The sequence below is a fragment of the Furipterus horrens genome, unplaced genomic scaffold (genome assembly GCF_987537825.1).
Source record: "Furipterus horrens unplaced genomic scaffold, mFurHor1.1.pri manual_scaffold_1, whole genome shotgun sequence".
Lineage (NCBI taxonomy): Eukaryota > Metazoa > Chordata > Mammalia > Chiroptera > Furipteridae > Furipterus > Furipterus horrens.
The window spans coordinates 161,234,653-161,256,863 of record NW_028327171.1 but is presented as its reverse complement, the minus strand read 5'-3'; the positions used below and the strand labels follow the sequence as shown (position 1 = coordinate 161,256,863).

Sequence of the window (22,211 nt, the reverse complement as noted above, 5' to 3'; positions counted from 1 at the left end):
AGGTAGAAGGCATTGTATGCTAAGTTAAAAACTATAAGTGAGTTGCAAGTCGTGCAGGTTATTAATAAAAAATACAGAGAGAACTTTAAGTGAAGTAATCAAATAGGTAGAAAAGTACTTTAGAAAGCAGTTATGAGCCCATTATGGTCAAAGTTCAAAAACATGTTCTGCCACTTAATTTGTTAAGGCCTCTTTGCTTTCATGGTAAACAGAGTTGAATATCAACTATATGATAAGGCTGTTACTTGGGATTAAATGAAATAATATAAGAAAATCCTTAGCATAATGAGTGGTAATAAATAATACATTTTTACTATCATTCAAGAAGCCCAGAAGTGGGCTTCCTGAGAGCACTCACAGGGATACAATGCAGGGATTTTAGCTCTTGCACACTCCCTTTTTACTAAGATTAAAAAAATAAATAAATTAAAACCTCTCAGGAATTCTTTTGGGTTAAACTTTGTTGTTGGTGTTAGGTAAGCAACATTTTAAGCTTAATTATATCAGAAACCAATCTCCTTCCTGCCTCATTGTTATATAGTAAGAAATTAATAGAATTGGCACAAAGATTTTCACAAGTGCTGAAGTGTATAAGGTAGTCTGTGAAATCTCCATTCTCCTACCACAAAAATCTCACTTTCCAGAGAGAAGCACTATTAAGTGTTTTGTTTGTTTTGTATTCTGTTTGTCTTTTCCACCATTAACCAGATCTCTTTTATTACAAGGAAGATCAAAAGCTGAAAGAAACCTGGACAGATGCGTAAAGTGCCTGTGAAGGCTTCTCAGGCACAAAGGACTCTAACTATCAGAACCTAAAATAAAATGTCTCATTTCAAATTCAGTCAACAAACTTTTAAGTGCCAGGTGTCATCTAGATACTAGAAAATACATTAAAAGGATTCACATGGAGTAAAGATAAACATTCAAATCAGATTCTGAATGAAATAATGTAAGGTTGAATATTTTATTTTTGTAATATAGATGGGCTTTATAAATTGACCCACAGTTTTATTTTATGGACAACACCACTAAAATACAACACTGTGGAAATACTCACTGGATCAAATTAAGCAATTTTCTCTCTAAGTAGACTTACATTTCGTGAGTCAACAGCTGCATACATGATATCCATCCACCCTTTAAATGTGGCCTGTAAAAAAGTCACATCCTTTAATTTTTTTACCCTACAAATTATAATTTTATAAAAGGAATTAAGTATCAGATTGCTAGACTGAGATTCATTTAAGAGGTTTATATGACAAGTTGAGATTGATATCCAAACCTTTTGGGCAAAGTTTTATAACGTATGCTTTGAAACTACTTCAACTTGATATTCTTCTATAACATTTTTATTAACATCTTTAACATCTGTAATTAATTTCTGATAGGTTATAACAATATGCTATCATAAGTCAATTAATAACAACCTTTGTATCTGATGTACCTATAAGAATATAACATGAAAGTTGATAAAATAATATCATGTATGTAGTACTAGCATCAATCAAATTGAAAAATGTGGTGCACTGCCTGATCTTAATGCCTTTTTTCTCTATATATTCTGTTCGAAAAGGTATTAACAATTAATCATTAACAATTAATCATTATGGTTTGTTCCTGAAAATCTTCTCAATATTGTTGAACATTCTATTTTGAGGCATTATTTTATAAAAAGCAGTTTTGTATCTGAAAATAAGCATTATACTCAACTACAATTTACTCATTTAAGTATTTTCTCTTTTTGTGTGTGTGGACATAGTAATCCTGAAAACAAAAGTCTGGTATATTTTTTTCAGTTCCTTAGTGCCCCAGGATTCTTTCCTTCCAATAGTCACAGATTGTCCACCAGACGTGAATAAACTTGTGTTTTCAAACCCAAATGTTGTTGACTGATAATGAGTTAACTCGTATCTGCACTTGCATTAGCTTATACAATTCTTAAAACTGAGAGTAATACAGGATTTTGTAAAAAAATTTTGTAAATTGTTTCATTTTCATATTCAATTACGAAAAAATAGCCGGTGATACGGGATAGCTTTTGTATAAAATTACCGGTCAACATAGTGTATATATAGTGTTGTTTATTGTGTGTGTGGATCATCTCAGGAAGCATGTGGACATAACTCAGGGAGGTGAGTTGAGGAGTTGAATTAATTGTTATGAATTAATAGCAACATAATAGACTTGATAGGAAGGTTTTCATGCACAAGAGAACAATCTTCCTATCTGAGAGTGTTCAATTAACATGCAGGAAGATGGGAATGAGGTAGCAGTCTGTGTGAGAGGTGGGGAGTTTTGGGCAAAGAGGAAAATGTGGGGACAGCTGTAATAGTGTAAACAATAAAAAATAAGGAAAACAAATAAAGGTGGGGAGTTTTGGTAAGGGTGGTGGTGAAGGTTGGGTGGGTGGAGACTTGATGAGGGTATCTATATTCTAGGATACCTAAGAAAGAGTACAGAAACCTAGCACTCCTCACACACACCTTTACACTCCACCCTAGTGACAGTGACTTTACTTTGCTCAGAGTAGGGAGGGGGAAAAACAATGGGAACCCACCAAGAAATCTCTATAACAAAGGACTGGTACTGGTGTCTAATGTAGAACCTGGGAGATTGTAAACTTTGCAGAGCTGTCCACTTTCAACAAGGTGAAGGAAACCTAGTGCAGTAATTGTTGAGGAAGAATCTAAGCAGATGAGCTGAAGAAGTATGTATTTGCAAATACAGAGAAAGAATTTAAGATTTTTAAAAATAATACATCAGAGAACATACGTAAGTGGTTACTTACTACTTGCAGCAGAGAAAGATATCCAAGTCCTACATTATCAAAGTTTACTTTCACATTTTTCCACCTGGCCGTTTGATTGCTTTCTATGAGGGCATTACATTCGCTGTAGTTGTTGACCACGCTTACGTCAAACATTTCTCCAGTGGTGTAGTTAATACAATGATAAAACTTGCCAGCAAAGAGGTTCACTCCCATGATACTGAATATTAGCCAAAAGATCAGACAAACCAGGAGCACATTCATTATGGATGGAATGGCTCCTAAAAGAGCATTGACAACAACCTGGCGTAAACACGAGAAGGAAAAACAGGTGAGAAGGCATCAACAAATATTTACTTATTTTTACCTATTTTAAAAAATAACAACAGTCAAATGATAGAAAATGTATGTTTTTAAAGTTAAATATTAGGAACTCGTCTCTGGTAGCTCCAACTAAAATTTTTAATTATACTTCATAACAGTAAAAAATGTTTTTTATATTGTAGAACGCTTTGTCAAGAGGTAAGGCCATGTGCCTACCCAATTTCTATCAAAGAATGGAACTGATTATAAATGCAAAGAATAATTAGTACAAATATTAACATCACTACAGAAGTAATGTCATCATGTGACTGTTACAATTTTTTAAAATCATGCAAACCATAAAATCTACTATCCAAAATTTAAGAGTAAAAGAGGACACTTTACGATCAATGTCCAGGGTGGAAGGGAACACTAATAATAACTTCTGAGAAAGAAAGTGTAACACAGGACTGTCCCAAGCAATGTACTATACAGTCATCCTACAGATAAAAACTTTGGAGCAAAGAGATGAAAGCACGGTGAGTGAACATGTGATGAGGAGAAAGATTTTGGAAGTCAGGAGATCTAGTTTGTATCACAAATTAGCTATGCACCTCTGAACAAGTTATTTAACTTTTCTGGCCCTAAGGATCTTCCTATGTGGAATTCCTTTCAGAAGAAAATTTTCAAATTCTAAAATGAGAGATTACAATAATCAGGACATTGGCTTAACTATGAGTAGATACAGTTTCATAAAATATTGCATTTTGAGTCCAAGGGTTTCACTTCATGGCTTTGTTATTTGCAGCTTTCTCAATTAACCATGGCTTTTAAGGAAACTTTTTCAGCACATTTCTCAACTATCCCTGAAGTAAACATTGAGCTAAGTATCTTGTTCTGTACAGGACACACAAACTACATCAGAAAAGAACTTTAATCAATGAATTGATGTGTAAAATATAAGAAATACATGCATTAGCCTTCCTCAAATCTCTTACGGGAAAAATGTACACCATAATATAAAAACACATATAAATATATGGGTAACAGTATCTTACAGCAATATTACCAAATGGGTATTTGACAAAAGGCACAATTCATCTGCAAGTTGGCACATGGAACCTATCTAGTATAGTATTTTAGTATGTTTTTGAATGAAAGTAGGTTTTGAAGAATTTATTAAAGTGTTCAGTTACTACTAGAACTTCAACTCTCATGATTCAGTGGTACTTAGACTTGACACTTAATTTTTAAGTTCACTGCAAGGAATGCTCTACTATGCAAATGTGAGAGGATAATTAGTTAATACAGTTATAATGTCTTTTTAAACCTGGATAACAAAGAAATAATACATGTGTTTTTCAAGATAGTCAAATCTATGGAAAGATTAAGGATTTAGATTCTTATACATGCAAATTTGATATAGAAAATATAAAAATTATTCTAGTACTGAAAGTTTGATTCCGTTTTTTACAAAAAAAAACTACTACTGCAGAAATAGCAATTTTAAATTGGTAACGTGAGAAGAATTTAAAGGGTAACACTTCCTTTCCACGCAACCATGTGCACACAAACACACAGACACACAAATCTACCCACACCGTTTATTTCTGGTTTTGTTTGCCGCATTCACATAAAGCCCTAAGTAATTATTTTCAAATATCACAAAAAGTGTCATTTTTAAAAGTTTCTTTTTAAATAGCTAAATCCACTAAGACACGACATCATTTCCTCAGTGCTGAGGGTATGTGGTCTCAGGTTTTGTGCCTCAGCAATGACACGGACAGCACAAATCCTCCCCGTTCTTTGTACCACCTTTCTAAATGAGCATTACATTTCCACAGTTGACCTACTTTTCAGCTACCTCTGCCTGTGTTTGAAAGCTAAAAGGCCAGATTTGGGCTTTAAAAGGCTCAAAACGCATCAATCATGTGGAGCAATGAAGCAATGAAGAGAAATGATTTGATGGTTTTAAACTGCAGTGAGTGGGATTTCCTGCACATTTATAAATGGAATAAATGTAATTAAACATGGCTCACATCAGAAACCTACACAACATCATAGAGATTTCCCACAGAGTAAAAAACCCAGTAAGAAACAATCATTCAGGCATTATATTCTGGGAGTGTCCCCAACTCTGCCAAGTTTATGGGTGTCTGACAAATACTATTGATTGGTTATGTCAGTATGAATGTAAAGACACAAATTCTCCATGGGTGTGTCATTGTAACATACAAAATGTCTGTGGGTTCTTAATTATAATTTCAACAAACTCCAAAGCATTTGGTCTTACCCTCATTCCTTCAAACCGGGATAAGGCTCTCAATGGCCTCAGAGCTCTTAGTGTTCTGAGGGATTTGATGGCACCAAGTTCTGAGTAACCCAAGGCATTTGCAGTTAAGCTAACCAATGAGACCTACAGAAAAAGCAACACAATGTTCTTATTTACAGACAAAAAAGCTTACACAGTTCAACCTTGCTCTATGCAATAAACCAGTAGTTCTCAAACTTCAGAGAGCATCAAAATCACCTGGAGGTGTTGTGAAAACACAGATTCCTGGTAATCTCATTTAGTAGGTTTGGGATGGGGCCTGATAATTTGCGTTTCTTAAAGTTCCCAGGTGAATCTAATGATATTGGTCCGTGAGCCACACTTTTAGAACCACTATCAATAACTTACAAAAAAAAAAAAAAAAAGCTATATATGTTCTCTTTCATGATTCTTGACCAGAACATTTTTGTAAATTAAAGGTAAAGCAAAAAATATAAAAATAAAATAATAATGACACATTTGCAATCTTTATCTACAGATCTGTAAAAGTTTATCATTTCTCATGTTATTGACCAGACCTGAAAGGGAAATTAAAACTTGGTGCAAGTGAACAAATAACTGTGCAAAACACTGGTGAATCTGAACATAAAAACATTCAGAAAGATCTTAGGCCTCTAAACAGTCTTTATGTCAATTTTGGTGTGAGGGTATAACATCATGAATTAGCTCAAGTTATTTCATAAAAGCTGAGATTTTAGTATAACTATTTAGAAACTTCCCAATGTTTTTTTTTTAATTTTTTATACAGATGGCTAATGTAGTTGATCAAAGTTTAAAAGTCTCAGCTAAAAAAGAAATAACTGTTATAGGGGACACAGAAATGTCTGACTTCCTTTGAAAATACACAGAAAACTCATTAAAACTATATAAGATAAGAAAAGATATATTCTTCTAAAGTGTACCTGAGTTTCAAAAGTAGATAAATAAAAATAGATGTATAATATAATTTTAAAAGTATGACATTAATGGATACTTGAAAAATATATTTTTAAGAAAAATAAGTAAAACAGAAATATTTTACAACAAAACTTGACTTATTCAAATTAATTTTGCACATGTAATCTAAATTAGAAAAACCTCTAAATTTGGAAAACACTGAGTTATTAAAATACTTTTAAGTGGTTTATATATTTTTCTTAAAATCTAAACTTCTGGGCTTTGTCAGTTTCCTCTTCACAGATAATTAAAAAACAAAGTTCCTAATCGATCTTCTGGCCTCTAAATAATCCCCATTTTATTCCATCCATGATTTATACCTCCAACAAACTTCTCTCCCTAAGAGAGTGAGCTTTTCTTGTCACTTTCCATAGATAATCTCCAATCTTTTTTTCTTTACTAACTTATAGGTTTAAATCTCTTTGGATTGCCTCTCAGGCTCTTCCAACTCTTCTCCAACTTACTTTTTTATCTTATCATCCAGTTACGGAACGCTTTCCCTCACTCTGCGGCACTGTGCTTACCTTCTAGGGCTACGTGTTTCTTGAATGTACCCTGTTGGCATGCATAAGTGTCTGAGGATGTTGGTGTTCTTCCCCTCATCTATGCCTGCTGACATTCTCATCCCTCAAACTCTAGCTCACACTGCAATTCCCTCACAAAGCCTTTCCTCCTCTCCCAGAGAAGTAAATGCCACTTCCAATACAGATGTCATCTTCTAGTTGTCTGCATATGTCCTCACCAGTCAACTGTGAGCTCTCATGGGCCCAGAAAAATTACATTCAAATTAGTATTTTTAATAACAGAATAGATTATTAATAAACATATTGATATAATGCAAAGTGTTGATTAGTTAAATATTATAATAGTTTTATTAACTCTAAGATGGTAAATATCAGGAACACAAGCTGCAGGACTAGATTTCAATGAAGAATTTCTTCATATTAATGACTTTATTAATACATATTACTTTATTATAAATTTGCCAATGTATAATAACCAGATACAGAAAGTGAAGAAAAGAAAAAGTATAATCTATAAGCTCATTAAACAAATAAAAAAATGGTATAGTCTTGGAATATTTTTCATTGTTTGTAATGTTCAAATATATGGGTTTAAAATATTATTGTCCTTTTATTGACAGAAAAATTTTGATCTAATGCACTTTCTGGTGTCTTATTGATTATGCTACTACAGTTGTCCCAATTTTTTCCCCCTTTGCATTTCTCTGCCCAGTACCCCCTTCCCTTCAGCAATCCACCCTATAGTTCATGTCCATGGGTCATACAGATAAGTCCTTTGGCTTGCCCATTTCCTATATTATTCTTAACATCTCCCCATTTATTTTGTTCCTGCCAATTATGCTTCTTAATCCCAGCACCATTTCCCTATCCTCTCCCTTCTCCCTCCCAGCTAATAACCCTTCAAATGATCTCCATATCTATGATTCCATTTCTGTTCTGGTTTTTTGCTTATTTGTTTGTTTGTTTTTTGGATTCAGTTGTTGATAGTTGTGAATTTGTTGCCTTTTTAATGCTCATGGTTTTGACCTTCTTTTTCTTAAATAAATCCCTTTAATATTTCCTGTAATAATGGCTTGGTGATGATCAACTTCTTTAGCTTTACCTTGCCTGGGAAGCACTTTACCTTGTCTGGAAAGTACTTTATCTGCCTTTCCATTCTAAATGATAGCTTTGCTGGATATAGTACTCTAGGTTGTAGGTCCTAGATTTTTATCACTTTGAATACTTTTTGCCAGTCCCTTCTTGCCTGCAAAGTTTCCTTTGAGAAATCAGCTGATAGTCTCATGGGAACCCCTTTGTAGGTAACTCTCTACTTTTCTCTTGCTGCTTTTAAGATTCTCTCTTTATCTTTAACCTTTGGCATTTTAATTATAATGTGTCTTGATGTGGTCCTCTTTGGATTCATCTTGTTTGGGACTCTCTGTGCTTCCTGGACTGTATGTCTATTTCCTTTGCCAAATTAGGGAAGTTTTTCTTTCATTATGTTTTCAAATATGCTTTCAATTTCTTGCTCTTTCTCTTCTCCTTCTGGCATCCCTTGATTCAGATGTTGGCACTTTTGGAGATATCCCAGAGTCTTCTTATTCTCTCCTCATTTTTTTGAATTCTTGTTTCCTCTTTTTGTTCTGGTTGAATGTTTATCTCTTCTTTATGTTCCAAATTGTTGGTTTGAATCCTGGCTTCCTTTCCTTCTATTTTGGTTTCTTGTGGGTTATTCTTTATTTCACTTAGTGTAAGCTTTATTTCTTCATTTTTATTTTTTTGCCATATTTAAGTAGTTCTCTGAGCATACTGATAACCAGTGTTTTGAACTCTGCATCTTATAGGTTGGCTACCTCCATTTCACTTAGTTCTTTTTCTGGGGTTTTGTTCTGTTCTTTGATTGTGCCATATTTCTTTGTCTCCTCTGTTTAGCAGCCTCCCTGTGTTTGTTTCTGTGTATTAGGTAGAGCTGCTTTTACTGCATCTTAGTAGCATGGCCTATGTAGAAAAGGCACCAGTAAATTGTGTGGGGCAGAGCCTTAGGTAATTGCCAGGGAAGGGCAACCTGCTTCACTACTTTGTAGCTGTGTGGTGAGGGCCCAGAGAGGGTACAGTGCTGCTGACTGGCTTCTGGCATTTTGCTTGGTGCAAGCCCCACTTCCAGTCACTTCACCCCCTTCCCATGTGTGACTGGCACCCTTCCAACTGCTGCCTTGGTGGTAAATCCTGGAGTGGGTGGGTATGCATACATTCTAAGACCTGCTGAGCCTTTAAGTGGTGAAAATCCAGCAGTTTCTTCCATCACCACAACTCCCACTGATTTTTACAGCCAGTGGTAATGGGGGTCTGTCTTGCTGGTGCTGGAACTCTGGACTGTGTGGTCTGACCTGGGGCTGGGATCACTTTCTCCTAAGGTATTTCTTCTGCCCATCCTGCCATCACCTTTCCACACCAAACTACCTCTCTGTTCATCTCTGTGACTCCAGCCTCCTACCAATCTCAATGAATGTGTCTTCTCTAAATCTTTTTTTGTCAGACTTCCATACAGCATGATTTTCTGATGGTTCTGGGTGTTATTAGTTTTGAGATTTGACTGTATTTCTCTCTAAGGTTGCATGAAGATGTGAAGTGTGTTTACCTAAGTCTCAATCTTGACCAAAAGCCTCTCTACGTGTAACTTGATATGTTAAATTTAATAGTAAATTTGCTTCAGGCAGATTAGGAAAAAAATAGAAAAGATATTTTTCTCTCTTAATACAAAAAACTCTCATTGTCTCATACATTTTTTCCCCTTCTGTTTGGTGATTAAAAAGCTCATACTGGATTAGAAGTTGATATTTATTTCATTTGAAACTGCAAAAAGTAATTTTCTCCCAAAACTGTCCATTTTTCTCTTTTGCTAACATGATATATATTTTATTTGTTAAAATGTCTTTAATTTTCAAGGAATTATTATTTTTTAAATTAAAAAAATATTTATTTATTTGTTTGTTTATTTATTTATTTTTAGAGAGAGGCAAAAGGAGAAAGAGAGGGAGAGAGACATCACTGTGTGGTTGGCTCTCACTCGTGCCCCCAGCTGGGGACCTGATGTGCAACCTAATCATGTGCCCTGACTGGGAATCGAACCAGTGACACTTGGCTTGCAGGCCAATGCTCAATCCACTGAGCCACAGCAGCCAGGGCTAAGAAATTAAAATCAACAGAATGTTACCTTTACAATGCACTATTAAACAAACTGTGCTTTCCTGAAAATTCCAGCATTCTCTTCCTCTGTACAGATCGTGAGCATCAGTTGTTCCCTTCCCCATCCCTTCTACATCAACATATTTCTATAACTTGGGAATGTAAATATTAATTTGAAACTAAATCAATAATTAAAATAACACAGCATTTGACTATTTCATCTATGAAAGTATATGGATTTAAACTGGCAAAAAACTTTTTGGAACTTTTAATCATTGGCAAAATGGGGATTGTCATTTATGTTTGGGCCCCTGCAGACAGTGTTTGTGGAGTGCCTGCATATATATCCCAGGCACCATTGTGAGGACTGACACGCATCATCACATGCCAATGGGATGAAACAAGAAAGTGGAGAATACTCACATCCACAATCAGAAAATCTAGCCAGCACCAGGCATTGGTAAAATACATTTGAAAACCGTATGCAACCCACTTGAGAAGCATTTCCAGGATAAATATATAAGTGAAAACTTTGTCGGCATATTCTAACATAGTCTTGATGGTTTTTCGCTGCTCAATGTATATATCTTCAAAGGCCTGTAAGTAAAACAATATTGTTTAAGTTCATTGTCATAAGCTGTCTCTAACTGATAGCTTATTAGAAAAAACATGCTGCAAGCCTCTTCTCAGTTGCCTAAGGCTGGAAGCCTATGTGTTTCTCATAGCTGCATTTTGCTATATTACTATCTCCATGCAAATGACTGCTGACTGGGCATTTTAGTAACATCAAAATTTTTGTATTAGGGCACCTCATAAAAGCTTAAAAATTTTGATGGCTAGCTGCTTCTCTTTGTAACAGAGAACCACTACAAGTAGACCTACTTCATTTGGTGCAGAGTTACTGGAATGTACCCTCTCAATCCTTTCACTATTGCAAATGTAAAGAAAGCAAGGAGCCCCTTTAGCCTGGAAGGAAACTGGATTATAGCCTCTCTTTCTCTCTCTCTCTCTCTCTCTCTCTCTCTCTCTCTCTCTCTCTCTCTCTCTCTCTCTCACACACACACACACACACACACACACACACACACACACACACTTGGGGCATGCCTAGAAGTTCCCTCTGCCTTCACTTTGCAGAACTCTTCAGAAAGAGTTGGGGGACTCATTTACAAGAGTCCCTGGGATTTCTGGAATGAAAATAGTGCTTATATAACTCCATCCTTTTATAGGAACAACTATGAAGGTAACCTGGTGTCTGGATTAAGAATAAAGTAAAATTTTCTTTTCTGAAGAAAAGGGAGATCTAGACTTGTGACTACAGCTTAGCGCAAGGGTCTAAAGGCTTTTTAGCTCAATTTATACCTGAAGGTGGAAGCCGCTCAGAAGCCATTGTGCTAGCTGTTGATGTACTTCTGTGAGCTTTGCCTGGGTGTACTTGACAACCAAGAGCTACTACTACAAGGAAACTAGTCACTAATGAGAATTCTCAGTTGCCTTTTTACTTATCTTAAAAACATAGCGCTGACCCACTTTGTTCTGAATACATGCCAGGATGCAGGATTCTCAGTCAAATCATAGGTGAGTTTAGAGGCCTACATATACAATGCCATATTCTCATACTAAAATCAATTCATCAAACACTACTGACTGATTTAAAAAAATAAAAGAAATGCCACCATGCTTGTATCACCAAATGGGAAAAATGGTTACATTGTTTTTGTTGTATTAATTAATATTTTGACCAAATTGACCATTCCACTGAATGAAGTCACACATAAAGTAAGTCTGTAATGCTTTCACTTTGCTACCAGAAAGCAATTATGTTAATCTACTGTTTATCATTCAGTATGTTTCGCACTAGTGAGTTAGCATGAACAAAAACAGGTGAGTTCCCTAGAGCAATGGAGTTAATGTTAAGAAGTTTGATATTTAGCTAATAATCCCATATCATGCCTACATAGTCATTCTTAATAAGAACTGAGTCTGTTGACTGAAAGTCTAAAAGATCCTTCTTTGAATATACAAAACCATACTGTTATGAGTTTGATTCAATCTGAGGCCTACTCCAGAAAAATAAATTTAGTGAGCCTCTCACAACTGTGCTAAAAATATTACTCAATGTCTCTCAGCTTCACCAACAACTTATGGTGAAAACATGTGATAGGAGGTTCACTGAGGGGAAAAGAAAGGGAAAGGGAAAGGAGCAGATCATATGTCACCTACCAGCGCACCACTGCTAAGCAGAATCATGAAGACAATGAAGGTTTCGAACCAGTTATGCTCCACTATTTTATAGCAAGTTTTTCTCAAGTTCCACCAGAGTTTTCCTTTGCCTTCTTCTATGCTTATCTGACAACACTTAAACTTCCGTACACAGTCTAAAATAGGTCAAAGTAAATAAAAAAGAAAACATTCTTTGATTATGCACATTTGTGTTGGTGGGAGATTCATCTACATTATTTATTATCTGATACCTTGTAAATGACTTCATTTTTTAAGATGGTTTCCACTTATAGAAACAGAAATCATTTATATGGTTTTTAAACCATTCATTCTACATTTTTTAATGTTTATGGGACTATTACAATGGATTATATTACATTATAAAAATATAGGAAGACAGAGAAACTGAAATCACCAAAAGCTGGTATGTCCATCCTTTCTTATCTATGAGTATGATTCTATTTATATATGGATATTATGTATATTTAAATTATAATTAGTTCACTTAATGGTATAATACAAGCATTTTCTTTTTTTTTTTATTCTATATACATAGAATATAAAAGGTTTCACAATACCTCTAAGTAAGATTTCCAGACTTAGCCAGGATTCATATAACCATTCCACTATTATTGAATAATTATGTTGCTTTAAGTCTGGTTACTATTAGCAACAATGTAATAAACACCTTCGTGTAATCTGTGGACTGCTAGATCAAAGGCTTGCTTGTCAACAAATATTTATTGAATACTTGCTGTATTCAAGGAATTATACTGCACAAATTATAATACTAGAATTTGTAAAACACAGCCTTGCTATAAAAAATTGCATTTTATTTATTTATTTATTTAAAATCCTTACCCAAGGACATGTTCATTGATTTTAGAGAGGGAGGGATGAAGGGAGACAGAAACAGAGAGAAAGAGAGAATTATTGAAGTGAGTAACATCGATCAATTGCCTCCTATATGCATCTCGACTGGGAATTGGACCCACAACCTTTTGGTATACAGGATGATGCTCTAACTAATGAGACACCTGGCCAGGACAAAAGTGTGCATTTTAAGCAGTGGAGATCTGCTCACAGATTCTGTAGTTATAAAAAGCAATAATTATCACAAAATAAATAAGGTATTGTGAGAGTTCATTGGCAGAAATTAAACTTCTGACATTGAACTTTACGGAAGTAATGGATTTAAGACTAGACTTCAAAGGATGTGTACTAGTACATGCAGCTTTAAAAGAATGCAGAAACAATGATCCAAGTAAAACTTGGTGAGACAGAAGTCTGGAAGTTGCATGATGGAGAGAATAAGGAGTCAAGACTAGAAAACACACTTAAAGCCAATCTGAAGAAATGACCTGAATGAATCAGTTAGAAAATTCAAATTTTATGTGCTGAAAATATTTAAAGGATTTTTTTTTTGTGGAGGTGGGAGTTATGAAGATTTACCTGATAAGAACACTGATTTAGAATTATCCATACCTATTTTAAAAATTGTGTAGATAGAAGATGGGAAAGGAATTAAGGGTCTGTGAGATACTGTCAATTGAGCATGAAAATTAAACCAAGGGTAATGGTGGTGACAGTGGTCAGGAATCAAAAGGTACAGCTGAGTTGACAGGAACTGGCCACACACTGAAGTGGCTCTGGTGTGTGGGGGAAAGAGGAGTCAGGACATAAGGTTTTAACCATGACAGAGGGCTCTTGTTCAAGGAATAAGAAATGGATACCTCATCTTCAAGGAGCATAATATTTTATTGCATAGATATTTATCAGATGCTACTTTATAAACTAACCAGCCAGATCCTATCTTTTTGTTTCATTGAAACTTAATGAAGTGCTATTAAATGTTATTAGTTTATCATCTGAGAGATATAGGGCATATTCGTTGTTTCTTTCAGGGCAAGACCCTTTACCATAGCTGTTTCCCAAAAGATTAAGAAGAATTACATGCCCTGAAAATATTCATTGTAATTAATTAAATAAAATTGTATTTAATTTTTCCCCTAAAGAGGATATGAGATGAAAAATTACTCTTTAACCAAAAAAGGACCAGTGCTAGTGAGAATAGTAAATGCCAAAATATTGAGATCTCTGAGGTGGAAGAAAGGAAAGGGTACAAAAGGACCTAAGCTGCATCTGTTTTATTCTTAAATAAAGACTCTGAAGCAAATAAGACAAAAATTTTCAAGTTGTTAAAGTTGATTGGTGGATAGCTATGTATCATTCATTATTATTATCTAAAATGTTTGTTGGTAATATTTCATTCTTAAATTTTTTTAACTTCATAAAAGATAAATGTTTTTAGCATCATAATTATTATTATGCATATATTGTCACCCTAAAGTAAGCTAATTGTCTGGGAAAGAGTAATAACTAATACCACAAAAATAGGTTTTGTAGAACTGAGACTTCTGGCCAAGATGGAGGCCTAGACTGAGTCGCTCCATCTCCCTCCACAACTAAGAAGGACTACAACTACTGCAAAACCAGAAATAACCAGAAGTTCCAGAAAATAAAGCAACATGGAAGTCCAACATATGAAATTATAAAGAAGTGGTGCTCATCCAGACGGGTAGGAGAGGCAATGCTGGGGTGGAGAGATCAAGCTGTGCTGCCAGTGGCAACTGCAGCGAAGAGCGGTGGGACTACGATAAGCACAGACACCTGTATTTAAGGGGAGGCGAGAACTGCCTGGGAGCACCGCCGACTGCAGTCTAGACCCATCAGCTCACGATTCCAATGCTGGGGAAGGCAGACCCCCATTGCCTTGGACTGTGAGGCCCAGAGGGCATGGGAATGGAGGAGGAGGCTCCCAGTCTCTCAGCAGGGAGTGAATGGCAGGAATTCATCACGGACCCCTGCCCCCACACAAAGCACCACAGTGTGGTGAGAAGGATTGCCCAGTAGTGATGAGTGCACGGGGTTCTGCCCCCTATAGAGTAGGAGGTGTGACAGCCCTGCCCAAGAAGGAAAAGTAAACAAACCTGCCAGGATGGCAGGGATAATGATAGATACCAATCACACAGCTGACCAGAAAGCAAATACATGAATTAACAGACGAATAGATAGATAATCTTTCTGAGGCTCAATTCAGAGCTATAGTTATAAGACAGCTTACAGAACTAACAGCTGGACTTAATCAAGACAGGGAAGGAATGAAGGCTAGTCCTGCTGAAATGAATGAAAACACATACAAAACAAGTGGTAAGGGAAGGAAAACCAGGGATCAAATCAACAAATCAAAACATAGGGAAGGAACAGTCAACCAGTGCAGAAAGAGGAAACAAAAAGTGGGGAAAATGAGGAGAAGCTCAGAAACCTACGGGACAACTATAAGAGAGTGAACATCCAAATTATAGGCTTGCCTGAAGGTGAAGAAGAAGAACTAGAAACTAAAAAATTATGTGAAAATATAATGAATCAGAACTTCCTTAACTTGGGGAAGGAAATAGACTTACAGGTCCAGGAAGCACAGAGAGTTCCAAATAAACTGGACCCAGGGAGAACCACACCAAGACACATTATAATCAAAATGTCAAGTATAATGGGCAAAAGGGTTTTGCACAGGTGAGATGTACCTGGCACACCTTCCTCCAAAGAAGCTCTTCTTTTCCCTAATGTGGGACATTGAAAAATTAATACCTGTCTTTTGTCATCTAGTGGTTATGGATTGAATGATGTCCTTTAACCATGTTGCCAAATCTGTTGCTTCCAGAATACAACAAGGATGCCAGCCTGTTAAATCAAGCATGCCGCTGTCCAGGGACAGCCAACTGACCTGGAGTCTGCACGATCCTTCCCCATGTGGGAAGGCCACCCTCCCCTCCACACCCCTACTCTTATTAGGGATTTCTGGACCCAAGGGTAGGTAGGACGATGACCATGTCCAGCTTGAAGCAGCTAGAGGAGCTCGAGACCTTCGCCCATTGTCCTTTATAAGATTATAAAAGGTCTTAAGTCTGAGAGGGAGGGATTGTTACTTTTTATTGTTAAAATAATTAATTAATAAATTAATTATTTTTAAAAAAAGAAGAAGAATATATGAAAGGGTAAGGCAGGAGAGCTTATATGTACGACCCATGGGCATGGACTTGGGAGGAGATTGTTGGGGGAGGGGGTGCTGGGTGGAGGGGAGCAAAGGGGAAAAAATTGAAACTATTGTAACAATATAATCAATAAAATATACTTAAAAATCAAAGATAAAGAGAGAATATTAAAAGCAGCAAGAGAGAAGAAGAGAATTATGCACAAAGGGGTCCCAATTAGACTATCAGCTGATTTCTCAAATAAGACTCTGCAGGCAAGAAGAAACTGGCAAGAAATATTCAAAGTAATGAAAATCAAAAACCTACAACCGCAATTACTTTATCCAGCGAAGCTGTCATTCAGAATAGAAGGGCAGAGAAAGTGCTTCCAGGACAAAGTAAAACTGAAGGAGTTCATCAAATCCAAACCACTGTTATATGAGATGTTAAAGGGACTTGTTTAGAAGGAGGAGGATCAAAACTATGAACATAAAAGTGAAAACTGTATCACAACAACCAACAACAGAAGCTAGGGAATCAAAACAAAAGCAAACTAAGTAGGCAACGAGAGTGGAAAAAGAATTATGGGTATGGGGAACATATTTGGGGGAGGTCAGCGGGGAGGGGCAATGGGGGAAAGGGAGGGAGATGGTACAGGAATTAAGAAGCATAATAGGATGGAGTGGAGTAGACAGGAAGATGTTGAGAAGAACTATATGCACAACCAATGGGCATGGACTAAGGGGTGGGGGACAGCTATAGGGAGGTGGGTCATTGGGTGGAGGGGAGCAGAGGGAAAAGAAATTGGGACAACTGTAACAGCATAATCAAAAAAACATTAAAAATAATAATAAAATAAAATAAAATGGAGAAAAATAAGAAATAGGTTTTGTGATTTATCACTTGAATGTTTTTTGAAGTCAAATTTTTCATAATCGAGTAATTTCACTGAAATGTACACAGATTGTTTGAAGGAAATAAGAAAAAATTGGCTTCTCTCATTATTTATGCTGAACAAATAGCTCTCCTTCTGAAATTATTTAAAAATTAATAATTAATATATAAATATTTATTTCCTTCAATTCATTTAAGTACAAAATTAGTACATGTATGCAACAGAATCTTCTGTAATAACCTTGAAAGACTCTATGGACATCAACTGTGATTTCTAATATCTGTATAAATTGCATTTAAAAAAGTAGCTTAAAGTTTCTGTTAAAACAGTTTTAAAATTCATAAGATAAACATCTATCACCTAATTGAAACATTTTTAGAATTAGTTTTAATAAACTAGTAACAATTTGAGGCACTCATTATTATTAAAATAAATTTTCATTTCAGCAAGTACTATATTACATTGAATTTGGGATTAAAATATAGTATGAATTATTAAATAGCTGTTTAATAACTAAAAAATGAGATAAAATGAAGTGATTCCTAGGGTTTTAAAGAAATGTCTCTGTGTCTGCAATAGTGGTTTATATCAAAAATGTAAAGAATTTCATACCTTGGTTTTGCACTACTTTTTGTGTGTCCCTTTGCATCATTCGTAGTATGTCCGCATGCTGAATCTGGACTGGCCAGGTGAACAGGACAGGAGCAAACCTGACACTAGTGGAAGCTTGACAGGTCCTTAGCATTTAGGCTTCCTCTCTTGCCTATTTGCCTTCACCATGAGAACAACCTCAGGCCAGTGTGCGGAGGATGAGATAAGAGCAAGATGGAGCAGTCACCTTAATTCTCTCATCCAAGAGGTCAAATTTGTGAGAGAGGCCAACCATTATCAGCAAAACTAGCCAGCTGGGTGTCGACTTATGAGCAACCATATATGTTTGTTTTATATGTTAAGAAGTTTTGGGAGATTTGACATATAGCATTATTGTTCCAGAGATAGCTGATCCATACCTCAACCTACTTTTAGCTTTCTTCATAAAATCCTCTTCGATTACTCCAGTGGTATGGTGTGTGCCCCATATTATGTGATATATACTAACTCATAATATATTTGGGCATTTAATTACCTATTATACTCTAAAACTGATAAAAACTTTTGAGCTTAAAAAGTACAGGTAACTAGGAAAATTTTTTCATTTATGAATACATATTTATTTTTTTATCATTTTTAAAATTTTATTGTTCAATTTATTTAGGGACAATTTTAAATGCACCTTTATCAGTTAGCAATCATTATAATCTGATAAAACAGTAAACTATAAACCACCTCTTTGACATTTACATTTTTCTTTTATTTTTTTAAAGCTAAAGAGAGATAGGTATAATTTTATAGGTATGATTTGACTTGGTTTTTTCTTCTATTAGGTATTCTAGAAGGCTGCCAAAAAACCCAGAGAGCAGCATTTCTTAGAGTTGAACAGGATCCACAAAACTAAGAATATATGATTACATAAATTAAATCTTACTTTTCTAAAAAATCATCTTTATTTTGATATAGAAAAAGTAAAACAAACAAATTAACAGTGGTTAGACATAGATGATTTAAAAGAGGCAGGAACAGAGAACAGATGGACAGCTAAGAGAAGTCTAATGAACACAAATGCATTGTTTATCTTACCTTCTGTAAAACATGCTTCAGGTTCCAGGGATTCTTCAGGTTCAACCTCAGGCTGTTCTCCCTCTGCGGGAGCTCCTATGTCAACTGTGCTGCCTTCAGATGAACTAGTTGCATTTAGCTTCTGGAAATCAATTTCACAGAAAAGCTTTTAAAATATTTTCTTTAATCTATGATATAAAAATTCAAAAGGCTTGCCCTCAAGTCTTCAGGATGCATTTCCTTGATCTGTAATTTAAGAATGTCTTAAACATAATGCCAGTCCGCTTTAGTAGAGGTGGGGGGTCACAAGATTAGATACAGCACCACAGCATATTTTTCTTTAAAAATATGGTCCTAACAACATAAATAATTTTTGAGTAAGCCCATGTTAGAGATTCTGAAATAAAATGCTTCAGAGAGCTTATGTAAGCTACCCATTTTATGGTTATCTGTGATCTTGCTTTTGTAAATTAGTTTGCAAATGGCATAGTGTGTTTTATTCTAAAATTGTGACCCAACCAACAAAAGCCGCACAAGTGTATTTTCATGTCAAATGCAGAAAAGATTTGTTCAAGTGCACATAAACAGCAACAATCTAAATTTATCCACTTTTCATTGACATGAAAACATACAACTCCGGTTATTAAATATATTCTATAATTTTCTAATTCTGAAAAGAGCAGCACATTGTTAGCTTTATAGCAAGAGCTGATATTTTGCATTCTCTTTGGCCAATGCACTCCTGTGTTTCATTGTGCATTTGTAAACTACTTGTTACTCTGGCACTCTTACCTGTTTTGTTAATACAGGCAGAAATAAATCTTTGGTTGTTGTTTTGTTTTCCTTTTGGTTAAATCAAATACCACCAAAAGAAAAAATAAACTAGAAATAAGTTGCTTTAAACCTTTTAATGTGACAAACTTTAGCCAGATCAGGTCATTCATATTCACCATAAATGAAGAAATTCCAGCCATAAGTCTGGTCTTAAAATGCTGCAGGAATGACACAGGGCCAGGTAGGAGTGCCACATGGAATCAGAGTAGTTTGGGCCACAGCATTCTCGAACCTGTTACAATGTTATTACCAATTATGCATAACATTAGGAAATGGCTGAGCTGATAAGAGCTATATTAGAAAGGGGATGAGGTAAGCACATGATAAAATGCACGTTGAAGTATGTTGAACTATTATAAAATAGATGCTGTAGTCAGCACTAGAAACAGTCTATTCACATTTGGCCTAAGGTTTATATGAATTACCCTGAGAAAATGATTCCTTTATTGTATGAAAATAATTTTCCGTATATAAAATATTTACTTGACATGTGGTGCTGATAAAGTAATATATTAATAGATGATATAAGAGATTGAAAATATTTTGTCTTTTGTAATTTAACAATAACAATGATAGAAGTGTAAATATTGTATGTCTGTCTTCTTAGAACTAGCTTGGGGATTATTTTTTTAATTTGATCAAATTACTTTAATCAAGAATTGTGTATTTTAAGGTGCTGTAGGTTGTTGATTTATTTTTCTACTCATCAAGGATATAACAATAGTAGACAGATACTCAATTATAATATCTTTGTCAATAAAATTTAAACATATTTTGTTTTGAGATGAAATATCCAAGTGAGATTTATTACAAATATCCTAATTTTTTAGACTTTCCCTAATTTTCTATTCTTTGTCTTTGATAAGTGTAGCCTTGTTTATAAACATAAGTAACTAAGAAATTAGTTAATTACCCTCTCACCAACCATTTTGATTCACATGAAGTTGTTATGTTAGGGACTTGAAAACGTAGGACATTCAAGCATAATATAAATAATCAGAAAAACTGAAGCACACTCATATGTGATGTAACTACAGAAAACCCACAATAAGAATTATAAAACATTACTTATAGGAACAAGCATCACACTACAAATACAGATTAGAGGAAGATCTAGGGGTGGGCCCAAGTGAAAAATGAGGACCCATATTCAGGGTGCTCCACATGCTCAGGCTGGCACTGGTTAATGATTGCATGGGACCCTACACCAGTGCTGGGTATCTTGAAGATACTTGGTAAATACTGTTTAAAAACAAATGAATGAATGGATGGATGAATGAATGGACTTCATAACATAATGAAGGTTAGCTCTTGACAAAGATTGGGAAAAGTTACTAGACAAATTATTCCAGGGAATCTTTGTTCAAAATGTTCAAAATTTTCCAGAGGATCCTGCAATATCAACTTATCAATCCTTTCATTTAGCACTGTAACTTGGTATTGACATAGAATTAATAGATGTGTTTTTATTGAAGCAAAATATTGATGTCATGTTATTACCTTTTCAAAAGTGTGACATAAAGTATTTTGTATTTCTAGAAAACATATTTCACCAGACTTAACCTTTTGAAGCAAATGTCATGCTTTTGACATCTCTGTATCTCTAGTAGTTATCACTAATGTTTGTGTTTAATAGGTGTTTGTTGAGTAAATGAATGAATGACTACTAAATGGACTCTTACTCCACCACTATTTGGAACACCTCCTATCTAATATTTTCACATTCAAGGGGATACAAATAATATTCTGGCTTAAGGTGCAGAGTAACACAAATCCTTCAAGATTCTGAACTGTGTAAGTAATGACTAACAACTTTTAGAATGGAGTGCTGTCTCAACACCAGGCTCCCAGTTATTCTGACCTGAGATGGGTCTATGAAGTAAACTGTAGTTTAATTCTGGAGTTAAGAAAACAAAAACAATCATTTTGACAATGTTTTCTCTCTTTTCATCCTACGTACATGGATCTATAGTCCCAGCAAGTGAATGGAACCTCTTCAAGGAGAGAAAATCTCATCTTTTTCTATCTTCCCCTTGATGCGGAACAATACAGGACGTACCTGTCCCATGAATTACCTGAAGAGCTTTACTTGGTTTACAAATAAAGAATCTAAGCTGCACATTAATCTTCATCATCAACTAGTTCAGTGTCTATTTAGAGAAGGAAATGGGGCTTTAATCATCTTGTCAAAAGTCATAATATAAGTCAGTAGCTGGACTCTAGATTCTCTGTACCCAATTTTGACAGGATTCCCTAGAGAATTTCTTTGATGGTTCATATGTAAACCCAACGTTTACTAATTTAAAACATTTAGTAGATGTGATATGTAATTAAAAATTGTAGGTTTAAAATAGTTCTTATGATATTGTTGATTCCCATGTCTCATGACCATGAACTTATTATTAGTTCAAGTTGTAGTCATATTCTTATATGTATTAATGTAAAGTACAGCTAAAGATACATTGGAATATTTCATGACTAAAAGCTTACTTCATGCAATAATCCTAAAATGAAGGCAAGAAATTCTGATTTATAAAACCTT

At 35.1% G+C, this 22,211-nt stretch overlaps 1 protein-coding gene across 1 annotated transcript in view; it reads right to left on the bottom strand.

Annotated features, from left to right (window-relative positions):
- Positions 1-22,211, bottom strand: part of LOC150022148 (sodium channel protein type 2 subunit alpha) — a 112,988-nt gene that overhangs the window by 13,780 nt on the left and 76,997 nt on the right. The window contains exons 18-23 of the mRNA XM_090280407.1: positions 18,857-18,977; positions 12,254-12,408; positions 10,454-10,627; positions 5,364-5,486; positions 2,789-3,070; positions 1,097-1,150 (exon numbers count right to left, since the gene is read on the bottom strand). Of these exons, the coding sequence (XP_090136533.1) occupies positions 1,097-1,150; positions 2,789-3,070; positions 5,364-5,486; positions 10,454-10,627; positions 12,254-12,408; positions 18,857-18,977 (909 nt within the window). The remainder of the gene's footprint in view (positions 1-1,096; positions 1,151-2,788; positions 3,071-5,363; positions 5,487-10,453; positions 10,628-12,253; positions 12,409-18,856; positions 18,978-22,211) is intronic.